The sequence below is a fragment of the Malaclemys terrapin genome, chromosome 1 (genome assembly GCF_027887155.1).
Source record: "Malaclemys terrapin pileata isolate rMalTer1 chromosome 1, rMalTer1.hap1, whole genome shotgun sequence".
Lineage (NCBI taxonomy): Eukaryota > Metazoa > Chordata > Testudines > Emydidae > Malaclemys > Malaclemys terrapin.
The window spans coordinates 107993528-108020137 of record NC_071505.1 but is presented as its reverse complement, the minus strand read 5'-3'; the positions used below and the strand labels follow the sequence as shown (position 1 = coordinate 108020137).

At 42.0% G+C, this 26610-nt stretch overlaps 1 protein-coding gene across 3 annotated transcripts in view; it reads right to left on the bottom strand.

The window, feature by feature from the left end:
* Positions 1 to 26610, bottom strand: part of CAPRIN2 (caprin family member 2) — a 66822-nt gene that overhangs the window by 20115 nt on the left and 20097 nt on the right. The window contains exons 6-11 of one of the 3 annotated variants that reach the window (XM_054034664.1): positions 24691 to 24773; positions 17571 to 17735; positions 16829 to 16872; positions 14114 to 15076; positions 13147 to 13188; positions 12653 to 12772 (exon numbers count right to left, since the gene is read on the bottom strand). In XM_054034664.1, the coding sequence (XP_053890639.1) occupies positions 12653 to 12772; positions 13147 to 13188; positions 14114 to 15076; positions 16829 to 16872; positions 17571 to 17735; positions 24691 to 24773 (1417 nt within the window). The remainder of the gene's footprint in view (positions 1 to 12652; positions 12773 to 13146; positions 13189 to 14113; positions 15077 to 16828; positions 16873 to 17570; positions 17736 to 24690; positions 24774 to 26610) is intronic. The other 2 variants (XM_054034675.1, XM_054034686.1) reach the window with 2 other exon arrangements.

Genomic DNA, 26610 nt, shown 5'->3' with positions numbered 1-26610 from the left:
GTCGGTGGCTTGGTGCTCCGGTGACAAGATAGGGATATGGGTTCCGTCTATGGCCCCGCCACAGTTTGGGAATCCCATTTCAGCAAAACCATCCACTATTGACTGCACGTTGCCCAGAGTCACTACCCTTGCTATCACCAGGTCTTTCATTGCCCTGGCAAATTGGATCACAGCAGCCCCCACCGTAGATTTGCCCACTCCAAATTGATTCCCGACTGACCGGTAGCTGTCTGGCGTTGCAAGCTTCCACAGGGCTATCGCCACTCGCTTCTCAACTGTGAGGGCTGCTCTCATCTTGGTATCCTGGCGTTTCAGGGCAGGGGAAAGCAAGTCACAAAGTTCCATGAAAGTGCCCTTACGCATGCGAAAGTTTCGCAGCCACTGGGAATCGTCCCATACCTGCAGCACGATGCGATCCCACCAGTCTGTGCTTGTTTCCCGGGCCCAGAATCGGCGTTCCACGGCATGAACCTGCCCCAGTGACACCATGATTTCCACATTGCTGGGGCCTGTGCCTTGTGAGAGGTCTATGTCCATGTCAATTTCCTCATCACTCTCGTCGCCGCGCTGCAATCGCCTCCTCGCCTGGTCCGGGTTTCGCCTTGGCATGTTCTGGCTCTGCATATACTCCAGGACAATGCGCGTGGTGTTCATAGTGCTCATAATTGCCGCGGTGATCTGAGCGGGCTCCATGATCCCAGTGCTAGCTATGGCGCCTGGTCAGAAAAAAGGCGCGAAAGTAGTATCTGATGGACCAGGAGAAGGAGGGAGGGAGGGAGGGCCGAGTGACGACATGGCGTACAGGTACAGGAACAGGGAGAAACACAAACAACTGTCACACAGAATGGTCCCCCCAAAGATGAAACTGGAAACCCTGGGCTTAGCAGGCCGTTGATTTCACGGAGGAAGGGGAAGCAAATGAACACAGAACAAATCTATTTTTTACATCTTAAGGTGGCAGCCGACGCTGCAGCATGAGTGACAGCCATACCAGTAAGATGACGATGGGTACCAATCATAATATACCATCATCTGCCAAAAGGCAAGGGGCTGCTGCTGTGTAGCAATGCAGCCCCACGTCTGCCAGCCCCACGTCCGCCAGCACCCAGCATCGCCCTCGGCCTCTTCTGGGTGCTTAGCAGACAATATTGGGCAATTGGCAGAAAATAGTATATTGTGACTGGTAACCGTCATCATCAAAACAGTAGCATGTCTGCCCAGGTGGCCATGATTGACAGCCATACCAGTATGACGATGACGGGTACCAGTCATAATATACCATCACCTGGAAGGGGCTGGTGCAATGCAGCCCTACGGCTGCCAGCCCCACGGCTATCACTCATGCTACACCGTCTACCGCCAAAAGGCAGTTAGCAGCTGCTGCTGTGTAGCAATGCAGTCCCACGTCTGCCGGCACCCAGAGGACATATGGTGACGGTGAGCTCAGCTGAGCTGAGCGGGCTCCATGCTTGCCGTGGTATGTTGTCTGCACAGGTAACCCAGGTAAAAAGGCGCGAATCTATTGTCTGCTGTTGCTGTGACGAGGGGGGAGGGGCCTGACGACATGTACCCAGAACCGCCCGCGACACTTTTTTGCATCATCCGGGCATTGGGATCTCAACCCAGAATTCAAAGAAAAGGCGCGAACCGCTTCTCGGCTCGAGCTGTGGCGCAAACGTAGTATCTGACGGCCTAGGGGAAGGAGGGAGGGGGGCCGAGTGACGACATGGCGTACAGGCACAGGGAATTAAAATAAAGAACGGTGGCTGTGCATCAGGGAGAGACACAAACAACTGTCACAGACTGGTCCCCCCCAAAGATTAAACTGAAAACCCTGGGTTTAGCAGGCCGTTGATTTGACGGAGGGAGGGGGAAGCAAATGAATACAGAGAAAATCTATTTTTTTTCATCTTAAGACGACGGTGCAGCGTGACTGATAGCCCTCGGCATCTTTCTGGGTGCTTGGCAGCAAATACGGGGCGGTGTATGACGATGGTCTTCAGGCCTATTGCACGAGCTGCTGCTCAGGGAAGACTCTGCTAACGTGCGATGACCCGACTTGTAATAGGCCGGCTAACAGTCATAATACACCATTTACTGCCAAAAGGCAAGCCCCACGGCTGCCAGCACCCAGATCGCCGATGAAGGCTACCAGTCTACTGCACCGTCTACCGCCAAAAGGCAGTTAGCTGCTGCTGCGTAGCAATGCAGTCCCACGTCTGCCGGCACCAAGAGGACATATGGTGACAGTGAGCTCAGCTGTGCTGAGTGGGCTCCATGTTGTCTGCACAGGTAACCCAGGTAAAAAGGCGCGAATCTATTGTCTGCCGTTGCTGTGACGGGGGAGGGAGGGGCCTGACGACATGTACCCAGAACCGCCCGCGACACTGTTTTGCATCATCCGGGCATTGGGATCTCAACCCAGAATTCCAAGGGGCGGCGGAGACTGCGGGAACTGTGGGATAGCTACCCATAGTGCAATGCTCCGGAAGTCGACGCTAGCCTCGTACTGTGGACGCGGTCTGCTGACTAGAGCACCTAGAGCATTTTATTGTGTGGACATACACAATCGGCTGTATACAACTGATTTCAATAAAACCGGCTTCTATAAATTCGAACTAATTTCGTAGTGTAGACATACCCTTAGCAGTTTTAAACCTAAACTTGGACAGGAATTGAGTTTTTAAACTAAGCTGCACAATTCAGATTTTTGAAGTATACCTCCCTCCCCCAGCCAATTAGAATCATGAGTGATAGAATACTGAGTACATGTCTTTTTTTGGAAGTGGCATTGCCAGATGTTTTAAAGAAACCGCAGCTAATAGTAGGTAGAGCTACAAACAAGGTTGCTTGGCACTAACATCTCAAAAACTTGCCCTTTACAGTCTGAAGCTTCAAGTGTGGCATTTCCAGCAAAAATGCCACATTAGCACAAGTTCAGAATTGGGCATGAAATACACATGAAATATACCCCAGTCCTCAAGAAAAAAGGGGTTTGAATGCAGCTTTTTGTGGATCATTTCAGATTTTAGATGGTCTTTTAGCTTTGTCACATACCCAAACCAATACACAGAACCCATTCTGGCTTGTTCCAAGATCTGTAGAGTGGTTGTTTCCCCCACAATGGGGATCATCCCAAGAAAGGGGTAAGGGAAATTCAGTTGAAAAACACAGATTAGTTACATAGCAGAACCGCTGTTACTTTTAGAACTTTTAAAACTAAACAATGCACTGTAAGAAACAATCCTGTATTAGCACTGAGTGACTAGATGTAATAGATCTTTTGAAAGACAAGTTTGCTGGAAAAGAGGCCACAGGAAGGAAGTAGGCCTGATTCCAATTACATTGGATGGGACAGATCAAGGTATCAGGTCAGACAGAAATGGAGGACTACTGAGAGTCTACAGGCATGCAAGAGTCACTAGTAACAATCATCATAAGTTTGGCTAAACATCCAAAGCTTTTTAGTCTTATTTGTATGCTACTCAGTACTTTCTACAAGCATTCCCCAGTTAATTACATGTTTCATACTCCATGCCATGTCTAGGTTAGAGAGTGCTCTTGCAGAGATCTGCATGTTTATTTACTACCCAGGTAAACTCAAAAGTGGAAGAGTTAGAAAAATGTGAGTAATTTAAATGGGAAACCGTGGAAGTGAACAGTTCTACATTCCTACAGGATGAGATTCCAAAGGCACATTGCTCTCTCTAGTTTGTGTAGACATCTGCACCATCAGGCATGAAGAAGAGCAGCCATATTACTTCAGTTTTATGAATGTACAATGCCAATTAAACATAGGATACCCTTATGTGGAGAAGATCAACTTTTGTCCAAGTTATGCAGGAACAATGAACTTTAGTTTGCTAATCTTCAATCATGTAAGTGTGAGCACTACATAAGTCACAGTAATGCCATGGCTACACAATTAGTAGGGAGGTATTCTGACTCAAACCATACGGGGATGTCTAACTCAGCAGCTGTATGTACATGTTGGCTTCTCAGTATCCATATTAGTCAAGCACAGGATTGGGGCCTGGAGTTATTCCTGTGTAGAGCTCAAGGCCATTGTTAACCTTCTCACACCCTAGAGAATGTTATGGCTTTTTTACATTCCCCACCCTCCCACCCACACACTATTACATCCATTCACCTTTGGTCACCTACAGCTCTCTACTCAATCCTTCCCTCTTACCCATCCATGTACAGATTTCTCCATCACTCCTGACAAGCATTTTCAAAAAGGACTATTCTCCTTATTCAAGTAGTACAGACTTTTGGCTAAAAAGGGCTTTTCATGATTTCACATATCAGATGTGAAAATCTTCCCACACAATTATACAAAAAGCATAACTGCAGCGTACAAGATAACCCAAAAGTAAATGGAGGACTTCAGAATTAAAGTTACTTTTTCTTCTCAACATACAGTTCCTAAAGGTAGTTAATTAGTGGTGGGTATAGAATTAGCATGAGCTAGCCTCTTCACGCGTAGTAACCTCAACCTTATCCACATGGTTGAAAAGATCTGAAATTATGTCGCTTTTTACAGAGCCAACAAAAGCTTTTAAAAAACAGTTTTGCTTTGGTGTGTTTAAGTGACTATATGTCAATCCTACAAATTAGTGTGCGCACACATACCAAAGAGATTCCATTGTATCTATTTTCAGATATTTACAGTAACTTCAGTGTTCATGTAATGCTGGAAGTCAAGTTCCAGTAACACTCAAGTTTAAGTGAAAAAGAGTAAGCACAAGACTTTGGCCTACTTTTCAGAAGTTCTCGTCAGACAAAAGTCCTGTAGAAATAATTTGGGGCTGCAAGTGCTCAGCAGTTCTGAATATCAGGACACTAGTCTATAGTAACAAGTTTTTGCCTACTGAGAGGGCAAGCTATTATGTTCAAATACAAAAAAGGTATTGCATAAGGTTTTCTGCAGACAAAGCTGTGACCAAATGAAATTCTGTTAAAGCAACCTGGCATTCCATATTGCCTTCCTCTATTCTCAAACATCAAAAAAGTAGAAACTAGGTCCAATTACAAAGGATGAATATAAACAAACACCACAAGTATGCAGGGGCAAAATTAGAAAGGCCAAGGCACAAAATGAGATTAAACTAGCTAGAGACAAAGAGTGACAAGAAAGCATTCTACAAATACATTCAAAGCAAGAGGAAGACCAAGGACAGGAAGGCCCATTATTCAGTGGGGATAGGGGGAGGAGAGAGAGAGAAACAGAAAATGTGGAAGTGGCAGAAGTGCTAAATGAATGTTTTCATCAAAAAGTTTAGTAGCAATTGGACATCTAAATTAATGAATGCCAGTGAAAATGTGGCAGGATCAGAGCCTAATAGGGAAACAAGTTAAAAATTACTTAGACAAATTAGGTGTCAAGTATCAGGGGGTAGCTGTGTTAGTCTGTATCTACAAAAACAACAAGGAGTCTGGTGGCATCTTAAAGACTAACAGATTTATTTGCGCATAAGCTTTTGTGAGCTTATGCCCAAATAAATTTGTTAGTCTTTAAGATGCCACCAGACTCCTTGTTTTTGTAGACAAATTAGAGGCCTTCAAGTCATAAGGGCCTGATGAAATACATCCTAGAATACTCAAGGAGCTGACTGAGGAGATATTGGAGCCATTAGTGATTATCTTCAAAAAGTCAGGAGTGATTCCAGAGGACTGGAAAAGGGCAAATATACTGCTAATCTATAAAAAGGGAAATAAGGACAACCTGGGGAATTACAGACCAGTCAGCTTAACTTCACTACCTGGAAAAATAGAGCAAATTAAGCAATTAATTTGCAGACACCTAGGTGATAAGTAACAGCATGGGTCTGTCAAGAGCACATTGTGTCAAACCAAACTAATAGCTTTCTTTGAGAGAGTAACAAACCTTGTGGACAAGGGAGGGGGAGCGGTGCATGTGATATAGTAAGGCCTTGGATACTGTCTCGTATGACCTTCTCATAAACAAACTTGGGAAACACAACCTAGATGGAGCTACTATAAGGTGGGTGCATAACTGGTTGGAAAACCGTTCCCAGAGAGTAGTTATCAGTGGTTCACATTCAACATGGAAGGGCATATCAAGTGGGGTCCCACAGGGATCAGTCCTGGATCCGGTTCTGTTCAATATGTTCATCAATGATTTACATAATAGCATAGAGCAGTGGATCTCAAGCTTTTTTGGTGGGCTACTTGAAAATTGCTGAGGGTCTCGGCGGACCACTTAATGATCTTTCTAAATGTTGTTTGTACCATTAGCTAACTATTGTAAAGCGCTTTGGATAAAAGTGCTATATAAAAAACCTTAACTTTTTTGGTTCTACAAATGAAAGCACAATTCATATTTTTAATATCAGTAGTCTTACCTTTCTAATGCGATGATGTGCCCTCTCCCCTGCTGCAGCAGCCCCCAAGCTGGGGCTGGGAAGGAAGGGGATTTCTCCCTCTCCCCCCTGCCATGACAGCCCCACAATATGGAACTGACAAAGTTAGGTGGGCGGCCCTTCATTCTCTTGAGTGCAGCTGCCCATGTGTACACCTTAGAGGGAACCATCTGTGGACCACTGAATGGAGCTCAGGGACCACAGTTTGAGAACCTCTGGCATAGAGAGTACACTTTTAAAGTTTGCAGACAATACCAAGCTTGGAGGGGTTACAAGTGCTTTGGAGGACAGAATTAAAATTCAAAATGACCTGGACAAATGGGAGATATGCTCTGAAGTAAATAGGATGAAACTTAAGGACAAATGCAAAGTTCTCCACTTAGGAAGGAACAATCAGTTGCACACATACATAATGGGAAATGACTGCCTAGGAAAGAGTACTGTGGAAAGGGATCTGGGGGTCAGTGTAACACTGTTGCCAAAAATTTTTTTTTTTTAAATAGCAAATGTCATTCTGGGCTGCATTAGTAGCAGTGTTGTAAGGAAGACATGAGAAGTAATTCTTCTACTCTATTCCATGCTGATTAGGCCTCAACTGGAATCTCGTGTCCAATTCTGGGCACCACATTTCAGGAAAGATGTGGATAAATTGGAGAAAGTCCAGAGAAGAGAAACAAAAATTATGAAACGTCTAGAAAACATGATGTATGAGGGAAGACTGAAAAAATTGGGTTTGTTTAGTCTGGAGAAAATGGAGGAGTGACAGTTTTCAAGTACATAAAAGGTTCTTACAAGGAGGAGGGAGAAAAAATGTTCTCCTTAACCTCTGAGGATAGGACAGGAAGCAATGGGCTTAAATTGCAGCAAGGGCAGTTTAGGCAGGACATTAGGCAAAACTTCTTGTCAGGGTGGTTAAACACTGGAATAAATTGCCTAGGGAGGTTGTGGGGTCTCAGTCATTGGAGATAAGATCAGGTTAGACAAACACCTGTCAGGGATGGTCTAAATAATACTTAATCCTGCCTTGAGTGCAGGTGACTGGATTAAAAGACCTCTTGAGGTCTCTTCCAGTCCTAAGACTCTAGCATTCCAGGAGGCTGAGACTTCAAAGGTGAAGCTACCAGTTTGCTGTCATGTTTTGTAGGACTATGAGTGAGGTTGCAAGATGTTTTCTAAAAAGCTTCTCCTCTCCCCTTTCCCCCACCCAAAGAGAGTTTGGAACTTTACTACAGATTGTTGCAGTATTACCATGCCAACTGAAATGGAGATTTACAGTAAGTTATTGTTTGCAAAGTTTTTATAAATACTTTGTGAGCTACTTCAAGATAAGACTTCAATTTAAGTAATCTAATAAAATAGTAGCTGAAAAGCTTTTTGGCAATTATATTTAGCTTTTAAGTAACCCCGTGAAGTCACTTGGAATGTACAATATCAACCACCATTTTTGCACTCTTGCTTATACCTGTCAGGATATATTCTTATATTATGCTGCAATAATGTGTTCCCTCTGATACTGAATGCCAATGGAGAAGATGAAGTTGATTTAAATCTAGTTTAAGTAATAAAATATATAAAGTCACAGTCTTTGCATGTTCCTTTTACAGACAAAGTTTACTTGATTTTCAGATGTAGTTTGCCTGAGGAACAACTTCCTTCAAAATATACCAAACTCCTTCTTTCGTCTTAGGTGTAAATGATATGGTGGTTAGCAACGTTAAGTAAAATGTATATCAATTCAAGTGACAAGACAGGCATTGAAAGATCCTACACAGTCATGTGCTTTCCACCTCATGAAGGCAAGTGTGTATTCACAATTCTGATGCTACAGCCTATTAAGCACTTTTTGTAGTAATAAACTGAGCATAAGCAGTGCTCCAGAACACCACTACAGAAGTGACTAGGATGATTCACTCCAGAAGGAAATTTGGTCCCCATGTAATTGCAATTTGTCCAGTCTGCCATCGAAAAACTAAGTTTAAGTTGTGCCTATCAATTTTCACAGGCTCCTTTAGCTTACAAGGTGGGGCTGCTTCCCCAAACCACAAATGTTCACAGCTATCTTACTTGTGTGTTTCTTCTTTGAACACTACCAAACTAGTCACTATTTCATTAGAAAAGTCTCAAGGTTATAACATGCACATCGGAGTCTCCTAAGCACTAGAGAAAAGTGCTTTGAATATTGCAGCCCAACTATGTCTCCAATATGCTCAAGAGTTTATACTAGCTATGTACTGTTGTACAGCCCTAGAAAAAGGCTTCATGTACCTTTCCCTGAACATACATGAGTTCTGACAGTTTAGACTTTAAGACCTACTACTCTTTGTGCCTAGCTTCACTTTAAAGTAATTAGTAAAAGCCTGCAGTGTTTGAAAAAACAGCTTCCCCAGGGTCTTTAACTCTCCAAATGGTCAGCAATACTAACTGGGAACTTTCCTATTAATTTGTAGCTGAACTAAACACACCAGATCCAAATCTAACAAGTGGCCTATTAAAGAAAACGAAGGTCTTTATTACACTGAAGCGTATTTAATTCCCATTCTGAAAGCAATAACCTGTTCAATTCTCAGTCCAAGATCTGATTAGGAAGCTGCAGGTACCTACAGGTTGCTTTTGGGTCCTCTGACAATCAAGAGGGCTATTAAACAGACCAATTGCAAAAGCAAATAGTACAAAACAAATTCACTATTGGATGCAACAGCTGATTGGTTAAAAGCATGTTCCTTCACTGCCACACTCCAGATATTCCTACTAAAATGCAAATACACAGAACAATCACAGCATGCTCATGGTGGTTGGTAGTTGAATACAGATTCTTTCACCTTTAAAATCACTTGTTTAACTCCAGCCTTGGTTGATGACAACTGTCAGGGTATACCTCCCCCCAAATCTGAACTCTGGGGTACAGATGTGGGGACCTGCATGAAAGACCCCTAAGCTTATCTTCTACCAGCTTAGGTTAAAGCTTTTCCAAGACAGTCTTCTGCCTTGGACAGATATTGCTGCCACCAAGTGATTTTCACAAATACTCAGGGAAGGGTCACTTGGAATCCCTATCCCCCCAAGCCTCTTCACCCTCTTTCCTGGGGAGGCTTGAGAATAAAATACCAACCAGTTGCCTTAGCAATGTGAGCACAGACCAACCCCTTGTCTAAGGACTTTGGAATCAAAGGATTTTAATAATTTACCTTTTTTTTTAAAGAAAAACCATCTGAAAACTTAGGCTTCAGGGATTAAACACCAAAAATAACTTTCTTGGGGATCAGCTTGAAGGTTACAAGCAAAACAAAAGCAGCTGGGGTTAGCACAGAGGAATCCACAAACCAAAACAACCAAAAAGGTTCCTAGTCGCATCTGTCTTAACTTTTCCTGTGCTACTTACATATCTGGGGTTCCAAATGAGGAGTTTCTAGGTATGATGCTGATGGATTTCCCAAACCTAGCTTAAAGCTTACAGCTTGTTGCTGCCTTCCCCTCTCTCCAGCCCGAGAGAGGAAGAAAAAACCCCCACACCCAGCAGTTTTTCCAATTTGAAAGGGTAAAGCCTCTCTATTGGTTCTATGGTCAGGTGCCAACTCAGGTTATGCTTCTCTTAACCCTTTACAGTTAAGGCAATTAGGGCACAGCTGCTAAGGAGGTTTCTATAGCTACTGACTAGCTGGGTATCCATAAAAGGGAGCTACCCTCTCTCATTTATCAGTGACTAAGTATCATCCACTGAGTATTCAGTGGCTTGCCTCCAAATAAATTTGTGGGTTCAAGACCACTGGGCAGACATCTATAATAGTTAAAACTAAGCCTGAAAAGGCCAGAAATTGAATGCAGAGAGGAGCCTCCATTCACCTTTCAAGCAATTGTAACTGAGATGTACTGCTAATTACATTTTGTCACCTCTTCCATAGCATAAAGTTAGCTGCTTTTGAGAACACATGCAACTAAAGTCATGTCAGTTTAATATATTTCTCCAATTGTTAGAGCATCTATGCCAGATCATACATAAATCATGGCATAAGGAACTGTACCATCCAATATTCCAGTCTTGGCTTAGACATAAAAAACTACCTTCACAGTGCAATAGTATATTGGATATTCCAAATAACTGCATACATTTAAGCATATTTGAATGCATGATCATACAGCACAGTTCTGCATACCCACTGGATGATAATTTACATAGTAGGAAAGATAGCCCACAATGTTCAATGCTTGTCATTCCTCTGCACTTTAAACTAGAAGAAGAGATGAGACTATCTACAAACTAGGATATTTTGAAGGCACTATTTAGCATCTCACATGCTGCATGGTTACTTTTCCAAACATGTTTTTAGATTTGAACAGGTGATGATGCAGTCCCTCAAGAACAGTCCATGGGTGGAAGTAGATATGCCTATACATCCAAGTGATGCTCTTGGTCAAAGAGTATGCTTGAGATCGATTCTAAACTACGTTTACTTCCTGATTTGGGATTAGACACGGCATCTGGCATTATGGGACTGACTAGTAGACTGGGTTCTGCAGCAAGCAGTAGTAAAAGCCATAACTGAGGCTGAAATAATTTCCACTGTAAGTCTGATTTTACCACCTGCTCCCAAATGTTGAATAAAAACTTTGTTTCGACTTGAAGATTCATGTGTATTCTTAAGTCAGAGGAGAGTTTGATATTAAGTCAGCCTATTTCAATTAAAACGTAAGGGTTTTACGTTTGTTTTCCTTTTTAAAAAACTTTTGTTCATGCAAGTCAGTTTTGCTTTTATTAAAGACCTCCAATTTTACAATTTAAGCACTTGGATCCAGAACACAATCCTAGTTTAGCCTTTGATATACCTAAATTACTTATTTTTCAGTTAAAGCTTTAAATATTTTGCCAACACTAAGTGCATGCCTACACAAGTAATATTCATCCTCAGTATTAGTCTGTTCAGCCTATACAATGTTCAGACTAAGGGCACGCCTTCACACCAGTTGGGAGAGCGCTTCCCAACATAGGTAGACAGACATGCTAGCTCCACTCAGGCCAGCATGCTACAAATAGCAGCAGCTGTGGTGGCACAAGTGGCAGCTTAACTAGCAGCCCACTACATATCCAGGGGTTCCAATGTGATTGTACTCAGGCAGCTAGCCTAAATTCCTGCTGCTATATTGGTATTTTTAGCACGCCCGATTGAGCGAAGCTAGCACATCTGCCAACCCACACTTCGAAGTACCCTTCCAGCCAGTGTGTAGACATACAGGTGGTCATCTGGCTTATATTTAGGGTAAGTTTACAAGTGCAGGTTAAACCAACACCAAACCTAAATCAATTTAGGAGTGTCCATATAATGCTACATCAATAATTGAAATCGTTTAACGCCAATACCTCTGAACCTGCGCAACTCTGTATGTTAATTAGGCCTAAGACTTCGTGCTTAAGTTCCACAGTCCCAACCTGGTAGTTCATGGGCTTTAGATGGATAAATAAAATGAGGGTATATAGTCCTTAGAGCTTACAACTATATTCCATGAACCTACATGACTCCACTGGCAAAGCATCCATATTCTGAAACAGAAAAGTGGGGGAATTAAATCAAACTTATCCCTTGTACACACTGGGAAATGACCAGATTCTTTCTATAATGTCACTAGCATACAAAACCTCTACAAGCTAATTTTATGTTGCGGCTTCTCTCAACTACCTGGAAGACCCTAGTTATAAGCAAGTTTTCTTCATTCTTGCCTTATCAACTTATAAAAGATCATTTCCTCAAATGCTCTAAAAAGCTTGAATAAAAAACTCTCCTTAGTTTCTAAGCACAGGCACACAAGCCACGCTGTTCTATTTTATCCTAGTCATCCTCAGTGTTGGTTAGAGACCAGCCTGCATACAGCGTTCACACTGTGAGCCACATAAATGACAGATAAGATTATGTCCATATCCTTATTTTATGGAATTGAGACCACTGTTTTAAGCGTTTATTATTTTTACAAGTGAAATGCTGTCATCTTAGAGTCAGCATTTTATCTGTCAAATCACTGTTCTTTTGTAATGCAGTTGACAGTAAGCTGCAAGGCACAATGCAAGTCTGTTGAAATTCCAGTACATAAGGCTAAAGTGATGAGGTAGTAACCCATCTCCCTCCTCCACAGGTCAAGATTTTGAAGAATTAGACATAAGTATGCTGCATTTAATACAGTACACCAAACAGATTCAGCTGCTTTATAAAGACATCCCAGTTTTTGTATACTCAAAATATTTGACTGTCATTTTAGTTTGATATGGCTGACTAGCACACCTGTACATTGCTTTGGAGACTCCTAGGTAGCTTAAAACTCTCCCCGACTGATTGGAGTACCTCCTTTTTTCTTACTGCATCAAAGCCATGTCCACCACTTAATCCATCTGTTTTTCCATCCTATATAAAATAAGAGGCCCATCTCATTAGGAAGCATCTCAAACATAAGCTTTAGAAACTAAACCAACATTAGATGTTCCAATCCATCTTAAAGTGCTAAGAACATTTGAGTACTTTACAGTGGCTACATTGCTCTGAACTATGTTTAGTACAATGTCAAGTTATGCACATAGCTATGAAGACTAGCGCCATGATGTTTAAAAAGATTTACCAGCTGGAAAAAGTCAGCCTTTCCCTACCCATGCTAACAATACCAGTGGAAGCATGCAACTTTATAATATACCACAGTGAAGTGTTTATGAAGACCAACTTAACTGTACGTGCTAAATAACCTTATTCCCATTCTTTATCACCCACTGTTTTACGTTACCCACTCGTTTCACTTCAGATTCATGCTTCTGTCTGCGATCCCGTCTCTAGATACAAGAATATCCACTTTTCAAAATTGTGCATCTTACATTGATCTTGTCCATCTAGTCATTTATTGAAACACAACAGCTTTAAAAAGAATGACAGATTTGGACAATACCTGTGCACAAGCCACTTCAGTTGCGCTCTATTTTCCATCTATGGTCTTACTAAAATTTAGATCAAGTCTAAATATTACTTTGGAAGCACACCTCTACAGATACTGATCTAGTCACTATATCGATTTCTCCATGCTATTAAAATTAGCTACTTGTGTACACAGCTGGGGAAGAGGGAGAAAAAAATGTAAAATTAAGCTGGAATGTTGTTGGATCCCTCAAAACTTTGCATTTTCTATATTACTAAACCAAGCCACTTTGTTAGTTTCCAAAACATTCCAGAACAGTAGTTCAGTGTATTCATTCATCTGGAAACGCATACTTAAGCATCAATTAAGTTGGTTAACTTCTAGATCAAGTAAAAATACCCAGATTTAAAGGCTATTTTAGTTAAAAGCCTAAAATAGTATTGACATACTATTTGTACATAGTACTTTACTAAGTATTTGATCCTTGTCTGAGTGAGTCATAGCTGATTTGTAGTGTTAATGGAAGTGGACATTTACAGAGCTATCAGCTGCAGAAGAGCTAAATGAATTCTATTCTGCCTTATGCAAAAATGTAATTTTCATTTGAGGCCCAACTGCAGTATTACTGGGGTTGATACAAGGAGAGCATTTTGCTTTCCAGATACACCAACTTGTGTGATATCAGTTAAAATCTGACTTCACCCACTCAGGAGTGACGTGGAAATCTGAGTACAGAACTCCACAATGCAACTCTTACAAATCCTCTGACTACTGTATTGCTTTAGTCTGAAATACTCACATTATAATAATCTTAATGAGAGTTAATACTACCTATGCCAACTCACATCTTTGGGTTCCACATCAAACTTCTTTGGCCCAATCTGCTCCTTTGGCACAAGGCTTGCAGCTCCCCAGGACTTTGGAGTATTCTGTAACTGCTGCGATGATACTGGCTGCTGCCGGTCAGATGTTTCCCAAGCTTTTGGAGGGTCCTGCTTCTTTTGTTCTGATTCCTCCCTAACACGTGTTTCCCAGGACTTCACAGGTTCCTGCTTCTTTTGTTCTGGTTCCTCCCTACCACGCATTCCCCAAGGCTTCACAGGTTCCTGCTTCTTTTGTTCTGGTTCCTCCCTACCACGTGTTCCCCAAGGCTTCACAGGTTCCTGCTTTTTTTGTTCTGGTTCCTCCCTACCACGTGTTCCCCAAGGCTTCACAGGTTCCTGCTTCTTTTGTTCTGGTTCCTCCCTAGTTTGGGTTATCCAAGGTCTTGGAGATTCTTGCTTTTGGTCTGGCTCTTCCTGAACTTTTGTTGCCCAAGGTCTTGGAGATTCCTGCTTCCTTTGTTCCTGCTCTTCCCGAACTTTTGTGGCCCAAAGTCTGGGAGATTCCTGCTTCCTCTGTTCTTGCTCTTCCTTAACTTTTGTTATCCAAGGTTTTGGGGAATCCTGTTCCTCCCTAACATTCGTTACCCAAGGCTTTGGAGTCTCCTGCTTTTTCGGTTCTTCCCCCCTAACACTAGTTTCCCAGGGCTTGGAAGACTCCTGCTTCTGTCCCTCCTCTTCCCGAACACAAGCTTCCCAGAGCTTTGGAGATTCCTGCTTCTTCTGTTCCTGATGCCTACCACAAGATTCCCAAGGCTTTAGAGATTCCTGCTTCTGCTTCTTCTGTTCTTGTTCTTCTAGATCAACAAGCATTTCCCAGGATTTTGGAGGTTCTTGCTTTCTGGTGTATTCTACTTCCCAAGGTTTGCATTCTTCAGGCTTCTTGATAGAGCCTTCTGCTTCAGGCAAATAGTGCCTGTTGAGAAACTACACAGACCAAAGAAATTTAGTGGCTCAAGAAAACATTGGTACCAGAGTTTAGCTCAGTTTTTAAGTTAGAAAAAAAGCTTTCTGTAGTTGACTGACCTAACCAAAACAGACAGAACACAGGCAGCCAGTTGAAGAATTGCTTTGTTTCAGTACAAAGACATGGTTTTAGTCTATAATATTGTGGACACTGAATAGTTACTCTTTCCAGCATGTTGCAGAGGAGCAGCACAATGAAACAGAATTGAACACTTAAACATCTAGAAACATGCCAAATTGAGTAGCCATACAATCTGATTGCTCTTACCCTTGTTCTTCCTCATTCCATGGTTTCTCTATTTGTTATCCACAATCATGCCATGCTTAAAATTCAGTTGTAGTTTCTGCAGGGCATTGACCTCATCCTGTATAGCACCTAAAACACCTTGGTGTGAATAGTGTGACTACTACTTCTTCCATTAAAGTATAAGAAAATGAAGGATCTTGCTCTTTTGGCTTATTTGACCCCCTGAAAGCTCATAATAAAACTACCTCTTATTTACTGGAAGTTCAGATCATAGCTAATGACCAGATCCTAGAGACAATATATTTGAATCACCAGAAGGAGTCTCGTTGCATTCCTGCTCAGAGCCAGGAAGTTAGATAACTGGAAGTAGCATGCAGAGGCTTATAGTATCTATGCTATGTAGGCCTACAGGCCAGTAAAAATCTGGATGTGACCAAGATTACTACTTACTGGCTGTGTTCTGTCTGCTTAACCAGTTACAGCACAGAATTGTAAATCTAGACTGGCTGGGCAGAGTCTAGAAGACTAAAAATTTTAGTTTTAGTATACTATAAAAAAAATCTGCTTTATTTGCTATACTCCCTCTAGTGGGATGTTTGGGAGGTTGGGATACAAAGACATTGCATATGCTTTGCTATTCCAGTTGCTTGGTTTCAAACTGCCAAAAAGGCTCCCTTTTCAGGATTAAGTATCAAAAAAGTTTCTGCTTTATAATGCTGCTCATTAAATGTACGAGTAGCCTAATAGGTCTGAAGCAGATTTAAAGGACATTTGTGGTCTACAGTCTGTTGGGCCAAACTCTGTAGTAATTTTACTGTATCAATTAACTATTAAAATAGCCAAGCCAATATCTAAGGAGCCCTACTTTAGTTTGACAAAGCCAGAACCCCACCATTCTTAACTCTGCCATAGTGTTAAATCTAGATAGCATAAAAGTTATGAGCCTAATATTTTAGAAGGCGCCTTTATTTGTAATTGTGTATTGTCTGATGCAGCAGTATTTGAGAATCCATCTTCTGGAAACAGGAATAAAGATATAAGTAGCTGAAACTACACAATCTGATGCTTTGGTTTTTCCACTGAATTTATAAAAATGCTCCAAAAGGTCAGCAAATATATTAAGCCATTCCTGCTCAATCCTAACCCGTTACATTCTACCCCCATATATTCCTTGAATGTTAATGTTCCTTTGGATTAAGGCTAAACATTAGAGCTGTAAGTTTGATTTTTCTACTTTGGAAGCAGCACATCTAGACCATTGTTTGGTTTTCTGTTCTAAAATCTTGGCTAAAATTTTGCTGGACAGCAGTTTTTCGGTAAACTGCTTCTTACTAGTGTTTCACAACTTTTGTGCAATAAATTTTAAGACTCCTATAATATCAGAATTAAGTTACCACCCAGAGGCACAACTACTTAACACAATTAAATGTAGTCTATCAAATAGTTAAAATAATTCAGTATTTTACCTCTTGTGGCTGTATCTCAGACTGCAAAAGCTTCATAAGGGGTTCTAGGAAAAGGGATAATATTAATTTGCTTCAGATTATTAGAGATAAACATGAGACCTTTCAGTGTCCCAACAAAGCCCCTTAAAAAATTACTGATTTGACAATGCATTAGTTAAAAGGTCATGTCAATTGCTGAACTGAAGGTTTTTCTAAAAGCCATCCATAATTTATATTCTATGTGAAATGACGAAGCTTAGGTCTTGCCAAACTTAGGCTTTGTAAAACATTTAAACTTAAAAGTACAAGATACAGAAAAAAATTCCCTTGCAGTATCTTTAACCCAAATACTGTAGTAGTGCACTCAAACGTGACATTTACTACAACAGGCATTTCCCCCAGCTTCACCAATGAGGTAGTCCAAAGCACGCAGACAGCATACATTAGATATGAAAAATAGATTAAACTGAAATTTTTGATCCCAGGCGATACTAGTATCCGTGAAACCATTTCCTTACTGGTGTGTTATGGTGTTCAAACCAACATATACCGTACAAAACTTGCAACAGTATATTTTAGTTGCTGATATTCCAACTGAATTTAGCTGTAGTGTTGCCCAAAAAAAGTCACTGTTAAGCTTCTGCATACTTGCAGTATGAGTAAGTTTATAAAACTAAGCTATTCAAGATATCTAAACACTCAATTCTTTGAGACGCTTATCTTAACATGGATCAGGAATTACACTTGGAAATATATACTCAACCTGGCTCTTTGACAGACTCTCCTTTTGGCAACTGTCTTGTTCTCTGAGATTTTCTTATTACTTCCTCTTCCAATTCCTCTTTTATTTGCATGTTGCGAGGCACAGGAATATTTTCAAAATATCCAGAGTTTAAGAGTTTGGATAACAGTTCCTTCATATGTTTATCTGAAGAGAAAAAAAAGTTGAGATATACAAGTAAGCAGTTAAAAAAAGTGTTCACATCTTACAGCCTGAAGATGTGTCCTTGGAAGCTTCTTTATATTTAAACTGCAATGTCTAAACCCAGTCGTCTTCAAAAAATGATCTTTGGCATAAAAAGGCTGAATTTAAAATCAACCCAGGATTTACCCCACCCATGTCCCAAGGCCCTGCCTTGCTCACTCCATTTCCCCCCTCCCTCTGCCTCACTTTCACTGGGCTGGGGCAGGGGGTTGGAGTGTGGGAGGGGATGCAGGCTCTGGGCTGGGGGGGCCTCTGGGCTGAGACTGGGGCAAGGGCTTGGGGTACAGGAAGGGGTGAGAGGTGCAAGCTCTGGGAGGGATTTTGGGTGCAGGTGAGGGCTCTGGGATGGGGGTTGGGTGCAGAAGGGGGTGTGAAGTGCAAGCTCCAGCCGGGAAGTGCTTGTCACAGGCAGCTCCCAGTCAGTGGTACAGCAGCGTAAGGCAGGCTCCCTGCCTGCCCTCACACTGCTCCCAGAAGTGGTTGGCATCTCTGCAGCCCTGGGGAGCAGGCAGCTCTGCATACTGTTGCTGCCCCTGCCCCCCAGCGCCAACTCCACAGCTCCCATTGGCCAGGAATGATGGCCATGCTGCCCGCCCACCCCTGCAGCTCCCAGCCAATAGGAGCTGCAGGGTCTGCGCTTGGGGGCAGGGTAGTGGCAGCGCAGAGCCACCTGGTGCCGCCGCCGCCGCCCCGCACCAGGGTAGAGACATGCCAGCTGCTTCTGGGAGCAGCATGGGGCCAGGGCAGGCAGGACGTTAGTAAATGTTTAATATGTAACCATGTGTTTTCAATAATCATAACATGAGGTCTAGAGCCTAAACCTAACTCGCAAGACATTTCTACCTCCTACAGGATAGCTTACCCATATAGTTCTTTTCCCATAATTTTCAGCCAGGTTAGTTGAGATCCCCGTTCATAAGACCAAGCCCATTGGCAGCTTGCCATCACATACTGAAGGATACCTGAGGGTGAATCTGAACCCTAAATATACTAGATCTTTTTATCTTCACTTGCAAAATAGGGTCCTTCCCCCCCCCCCACACTTACCGCTTCCTGATAATTTTCTTCTGAAGTCTTCAGAAACTTAGCATTTGACTTGATAACACTAACCGATTTCTATTTTGAGACACAATACATAATAGCCCACCAAGAGGAGGAATCTTCCCCCACACCTCTTGCCTGTAGACGTTTGTCTAATACATGCTACCTTTGAGTGACCTGCCTTTGACTACAAGTCCTAGAGAATATAATTTTCAGTATGAAGACAGATGTATGGAAGATATCCGAAATTACTTTGCAATTATGAGGACCAGCATAATGGTCTCTCTTTCAGCAGAGAGCTTATATAAACCCTTTTGGGCAATCCAAGGGATCTCGGAACCTCTAAGTATGCCTGTGCCCTCTGCTAGTTAGCATCAAGAGGTCATAGAATATCAGGGTTGGAAGGGACCTCAGAAGGTCATCTAGTCCAACCCCCTGTTCAAAGCAGGACCAATCCCCAAATAAATCATCCCAACCAGGGCTTTGTCAAGCCTGACCTTAAAAACCTCTAAGGAAGGAGATTCCACCACCTCCCTAGGTAACCCATTCCAGTGCTTCACCACCCTCCTAGTGAAAAAGTTTTTCCTAATATCCAACCTAAACCTCCCCCACTGCAACTTGAGACCATTATTCCTTGTTCTGTCCTCTGCCACCACTGAGAACAGCCGAACTCCATCCTCTTTGGAACCCCGTCAGACAGTTGAAAGCAGCTATCAAATCCCCCCTCATTCTTCTCTTCTGCAGACTAAACAATCCCAGTTCTCTCAGCCTCTCCTTGTACATCATGTGCTCCAGCCCTCTAATCATTTTTGTTGCCCTCCACTGGACTTTCCAATTTTTCCACATCCATCTTGTAGTGTGGGGCCCAAAACTGGACACAGTACTCCAGATGAGGCCTCACCAATGTCAAATAGAGGGGAATGATCACGTCCCTCAATCTGCTGGCAATGCCCCTACTTATACAGCCCAAAATGCCATTAGCCTTCTGGGCAACAAGGGCACACTGTTGACTCATATCCAGCTTCTTGTCCACTGTAACCCCTAAGTCCTTTTCTGCAGAACTGCTGCCTAGTCATTCGGTCCCTAGTCTGTAGCAGTGCATAGGATTCTTCCATCTTAAGTGCAGGACTCTGCACTTGTCCTTGTTGAACCTCAGATTTTTGGCCCAATCCTCTAATTTGTCCAGGTCCCTCTGTATCCTATCTACCACTCCTCCGAGTTTAGTGTCATCTGCAAACTTGCTGAGGGTGCAATCCACGCCATTCTCCAGACCACTAATGAAGATATTGAACAAAACCGGCCCCAGGACCAACCCTTAGGGCACTCCACTTGATACCAGCTGCGGACTAGACATGGAGCCATTGATCACTACCCGTTGAGCCCAATGATCTAGCCAACTTTTTATATACCTTGTAGTCCATTCATCCAGCCCATACTACTTTAACTTGCCGGAAAGAATACTGTGGGAGACCGTATCAAAAGCTTTGCTAAAAAGTCAAGGAATAATACATCCACTGCTTTCCCCTATTCCACAGGGCCGGTCATCTCATCATAGAAGGCAATTAGGTTAGTCAGGCACGACTTGCCCTTGATTAATCGATGCTGACTGTTCCTGATCACTTTCCTCTCCTCTAAGTGCTTCAGAATTGATTCCTTAAGGACCTGCTCCATGATTTTTCCAGGGACTGAGTTGAGGCTGACAGTCCTGTGGTTCCCTGGATCCTCCTCCTTCCCTTTTAAAAAGATGGGCACTACATTAGCCTTTTTCCAGTCATCCAGGTCCTTGGATCACAGTTAGATTTATCTATATAACAATACATTAGGTGAGGCTACGAGCCAAGATCGTGACCAAGAACACAGAAGAGCCAAGTATCAAGAACTGAACCTCAGGAGGGGGTCTTGGTGCACAGCAGTCAGACAAGTGATGAAATAAGTGAAACTGACAGGAGAGCCAGAGAAACCTGCATAAAGAAAGTCCAAGAGGATTCTGTGCTCTAGGGTCAGCAAGAATGAGGAGCAGGAGCTGCCAGCTTCAACAATGTTAACTATGCAAGAGCTTGTTGGCAAATCAAAATCCAGCTTGCACTTGATCTAGGACCGTATGATTAAATGGACACACAGCAACGTCAGGAAAAGAATAAAAATGGGTGGAAAAAGTAACAAACAAGATATCTTTCCTCACCTCTAATAGAATAAGATAGTAAACAAAGGTTTACTATCAATCAATCAATAAATGGAGATATCCTATCTCCTAGAACTAGAAGGGACCTTGAAAGGTCATCAAGTCTAGCCCCCTGCCTTCACTAGCAGGACCAAGTACTGATTTTGCCCCAGATTCCTAAGTGGCCCCCTCAAGGATTGAACTCACAACCCTGGGTTTAGCAGGCCAATGCTCAAACCACTGAAAGGGAGGGATACTGGACTATAAGAGGGGGAAAAAGGCATTGTGATTATCCATCACAGAGAGCATAAAGAGCAATGCTTTTTGTATCTATGCTAGCTGAATTCTGGCTTTAAGGGCATGTGATGCTGAGGAGGCTTTCAGTGAGAAGCTGACAAAGACTGCAGCTTGTTATGTTTTAGTCAATAGAAAGCATGTTATACTTGTGTTTTATTTGTAACCAGTCTGTTTCTATTATCCTCGTTTGGTATCACTTCAATCTGTTCTTTATTAATAAACAAACTTATTGGTTTTATTGCAAGTTCATCTCAGCACAAAATATATTGAAGTGCAACTCCTCAGCTGAGCTAACAGACTGGTGTGCATACTGCAGATTTGGAAATTTGAGTGTGCAGTGATGGGCTGCATACTGCAAGACAACACTCTTCAAGAGGGTGGGGAGTTGGGAATGAAGTGCACAAAGTGTTACCTGCAAGGCCAAGTAAAGGCTGGCAAAGTCCTGAGAAGTTTATTTGGCTGGCTAACAGACTGGTGTGTCAGGTAGCCAGTCACAAGCAGTTCAGCATCAACAAACCTCTCTCCAAGGCAGAGCAGGAACCAAGTGACTTACAGTCTTGGACACCCCAAGAAAGCATCAAAGGGTGGGTTGTGGCATATGAATATGTAACATCCAAAAAAACAGTTACTTGAAGAAAAATTTACCCTTTAGTAACTGCATATATGTCCATTCCACTGACTCCCAAGCGGTTTTTGCTGGAGGTGGGGCTAGGAGTCATCTGAAGAATTACTGTAGGACTACTTTCATTTTGTCTCTTAATGCAGTCATAATTATGTAAATGTCTCACAAAAGTACATACAGAGGCCTGGGTCTCTACACTCAAGGGTCAATAGGAACATTTCCCACAAATGCAGTAAATATTGAGTGTACTTTAGTTCAATTCATTAAGTATTTCACGAGTGCAAGACATGGAAATGTGGCTAGTAACCCATTTAAAAAGTCTTTAATTCAACAAAACCCTTTCACCATAGACTATCAGGGTTATTCCTCCCAGGGTGAGGCTCTGAGGATCCCCCTGCCTCAGTCTTGTTTGAGTTTTAATACCACTCTCGATTTAAGAGGTATTGGTGGGTAAGCATACAGGTCATCATTCCATGGAAACAAGCATCTGAGATGAAGCCTGACTGATCTGTTCTGCAATAGAAATGGAGGCATTTTCCTGTTCTGCTGTTTCGCAAACAGATCCACCATAGAAATTCCACCCCCATTCAAAAGAGACTAACTTTCTTGGCTTGAGAGACCACTTGTGATCTAGATGAGCAATCTGCCTAGATGATCTGCCAGGCAACTCTGATTTCCTGAAACATGTGAAGCCTTGAGAATTATACAATTTCTTATGCAGAAATTCCACTGCTTAACCTGTCTCAAGAGGCAGTCTTTGACCTGGTACCCCCCTACTTGCTTACATAAAACAGCTGTCATGTCTGAGCACCTGTATGGCCTCGCTATGAATGTAGTAGGAACTGCTGACATTTGGAATACTGCAGGCAGTTCATGAGACCAGATTACACAAATGTTCTTGAACTGACCACATGTCCTGAGATTGCAGCTACCCCACATATGGTTCCCACCCCACAGCAGAAGTATTTGTTACTAAAGTCATAAAAGGGAGAGTTGATGAGAATAGGCTCACCCTCCACAGTCCTGATTCATCCACCAACCCAGGGACGACACCACACTGGCTGGGATGCATACAAACTTGTTCAGGTGATAGACTCACTTTACCCACATCCGCATACATCAGAGATGGAACCTGACATTTTTATCATACATACAAGCAACCATATTCCCCCAAGAGCCTGGGGCTGTTCCATACTGTGTAGCCTTCAAGAAGTAGCCACAAAAGGGTCCTAGATAGTCAAAAACTGAATTTGGGGCAGGTATACCTTGGCCGAAGTAGAATCTAGGACTGTCAATGAATTATTTCCCTGCTGGATTATCAGGTCTAAGCAGCTGAACAGATGGAGGATTTGATGAATGTTGCTCTCTACTTGCTGACTGGAGTGGTCCCATTTGAACCAATCATCCAGGTATGGATATAATGGGATGTCCCAAATCCAGAGGTAAGTGCCACTACCACCATGCACTACATGAAAACCGTAAATGCCAACAATAGCCTGAAGGGGAGTATGGTGAAATGGTAATGCCCTTCTATTGTGAACTTTAGAAACCTTCTGTGACCCAGGTAGAGTGCCACATGGAAGTGGGCATCCTGTAAGTTAAGGGCAGCACTCCATTCTCCCAGATCTAGAGCAAGGATAACTGACAAGGAAATCCATATGGAACTTCAACTTTTTGCTGCATCTGTTTAATGTCTGAAGATCTAGAATGGGCCTGACACCCCATCTGGATTTGAGAATTAGAGGATATTGGATTGAAAAATAAAAATAAACAAATGTCAAACTGGATGAAAAATGAGTACCACTATGTACAGTTATATACTAATTACATACAAATGTAAAGGCTCAAGACTGTACTTAATTACAGCTACAAGCTGTGACTGCCAACAATAAGAAGAAACTGAAAGAGCAGGGAGGCTTCATCCTTTATACTCTTGACTCCAGGCACAAAGAAAAGCGGGGGCCATACATGACCAATCATATGGATACCGCTAGAGAAAATGCTCCAACACCAGTCAGACTACGCAGTCACTCAAAGAATTAGATTTTGCAGTCTTCAATGCATCTATAGATTGAGGAAATTTCCAGACCTCAGAGATGAAACAGCACTTTTGACAGTGTTGATATCAGCTACAGCATGTGCTAATGTATTCTGACAAGGGAAAGGCTAAAGTTTACTTTGATAAAATATTTAAAAAGTTTCTCTGCTTATGCCTATGCTGCAAGTCTTCAGTAGTGGATCTTCACCAAGACTGTCGGGGCCAGTGGAAGTGCAATTATCTATTGTACCCAATCCAGAAGAGTTTGAAGTTAGGGTTCCAGAATTAACTCAATGGCACACTGATCTCCTTTGCAATAAAAATGCAAGTGTTATCAGATTGAAGGGTTTAGTTCTGTCTGCTAGGTTAGTTCAGAATTGATGCATGGCTACTATTGCATAATATTCTAAAATAAAGCCAGCATACATACAACCCACAGCTTCTAAACCATCAGTACTGAGAAAATGGTCCACTTCTCCAGTAGGAAGCATGCCACTGTGTGTATGAACTGACCCTACACTTAATATACAGATTAACTGATCATTACACATCTCAGTCCTTTAAGATGAAGCATTCCAGGGAAGTATGCACAGTACTCAGTATGAGACCTCCAAGTATGTTCATTTGTATAGCATCTTCCACTTGCAAAATGCTAAGTATATTACATTATATGTTTACCCCCAGAATAAGTGTAGAAATTAATGTTATTTATCTCCTCCCCAAATAGCCAAAAACTTACATGTTGTTCCAACCACAGCTTTCTCACTGCCTTCTAGAAGATCCCAAAAGTAGAGTGATGATTGCTCCATCTGGTCTTCAACACTTGAAGCCAAAAAGGAAAAGTTAAAACGAGAGAAATGTTTCTTTAGCTATTCATTTTTCAGCCTATGATAATTTGTAATCTTCAGCAGTTCTGTTTCTTTTCTTTAGGAACAGGATTAAAGTCAGGGCCATTCTTCTAATGCAATCACCATTAGAGCCTTTTAATTTTAAAAAGTGGTACTATGCATTGTTTACCTAAGATAGCAGCCCCATTAACAGTATTCCTTATTTCAATAAGCTCTCTTTGGTTAATACAATGTTACAAAGTTGGACAACTCTAAACATTTCTGTTTGTGGTTTTGGGACCCTGGATATTGTTTTAGTTTAGCATTTTGCCACTACTGGTCAAAAGTAGTTTGAAGTCTCTATAATCCACGTGACAAGACTCGAGCCCAAAGAATAGTTTCATTCAATATTTAGCCATTCAGTATTTAGCCATTTGACCAGATGAGTATGTGTTCTGTGAATTCAAGATGTGTAATGCATACTGAAATGTTTATAAGCAGTTGCTTTATCTGAAATATTGTTGCAGATTATTCTTATAAGGTACATCTTATGAACCAGTGGCCAGTCAAGTTTAGTTTTATATGAACAAAGTCATTTGAGGCAGGTTTGTAAAAATGAAGATATTTTCTCTACCTCAGAACTTCAAAGTCTCTAGCCCATAGTTTGATAAGATAAAAAGCCTTCAAATGCTCACGTTACATTCTCAATATTTAGCACTAACATAGCTGGTCTTAACCAATCAATTGGTTTAGTCTGACACTAAGATACAAGGATCATATTACACTTGGAAATGTAATATACAATTTTTAACAACAACAAACAATAAGACAATAGTTTTAACAGTAACTACTGAAAATTCTAGACAATCTATACCCACCATCCCATTAAGGTAAACAAATTAGTATGAAAAGCCACAGAATAGGTTTATCCCTTGCTGAAAGAAGCCTATTTTAACAATTGTGAAAGTACTTAAAGAATTCAGTAGCCTAAACACAGACTGCACATTTTGATCAGCAAGATTTTTGGTGAACTTGCTATCTGAGTAAGCAGCAGCAAGAGTAGCATCGCTTCCAGCTGTACAGTACAACAAGTAGAAAACTGCATAGGTCGTACTGTGCTAAGGTCAGCCAAATATGTAGCAAGACCATACGAATAGATGAAAGTGGCATAATGTCAATATTGGTCAGCACTCTAGACAGTGAATAAAGGAGGCCAGAAATAGCCTTGCGGCCTTCAAATACACCAAGGCCTGACATTTTAGTACCCAGATTAATGATTTTAATGCCAAAGCAGCAACCAAATTCTTTGGTTATCGGCTTGCATTTGCAGCAGATAACCAATGCTGATACCAAAGATAGGGGCCCAAAATTATTGGCTTTAATACCTCTTTGGGCTTAATGGAACAAAGATCTACTGCCTTATTCCATGAATACAGAAGGGAACAAGTGTTTATGACACTTAGTGCACTTCTTCCAGAAGGCAAGGGGCAGAAGTGACACTCAGAACCGCCATCTGGCCTGCTTGGTCAAAGTACATTACAGTGGGAAGCACTCCAATATTGGCACTTCATCGTACTGTCAAACTGGAAAGACTGAAGGGCATTGTGTAGCAGAACCAGTTACAAGCAACTGCACCACTGGGGATCAGAATGCATGCACCTCCTCAGCAATTTGCCAACTTAACTTTGAGCCCTGTGGGGGGAAAAGAGTTACTAACTTGTGAAGTAGCTTGTTCTCCAAGGGTTGCACATATCCATTCCACTCTGGTTGTCTGTACACCCAGTTATCAGAAATGTTTTCCATCAGCCATACCTGTTGTATGGCTCAAGCTC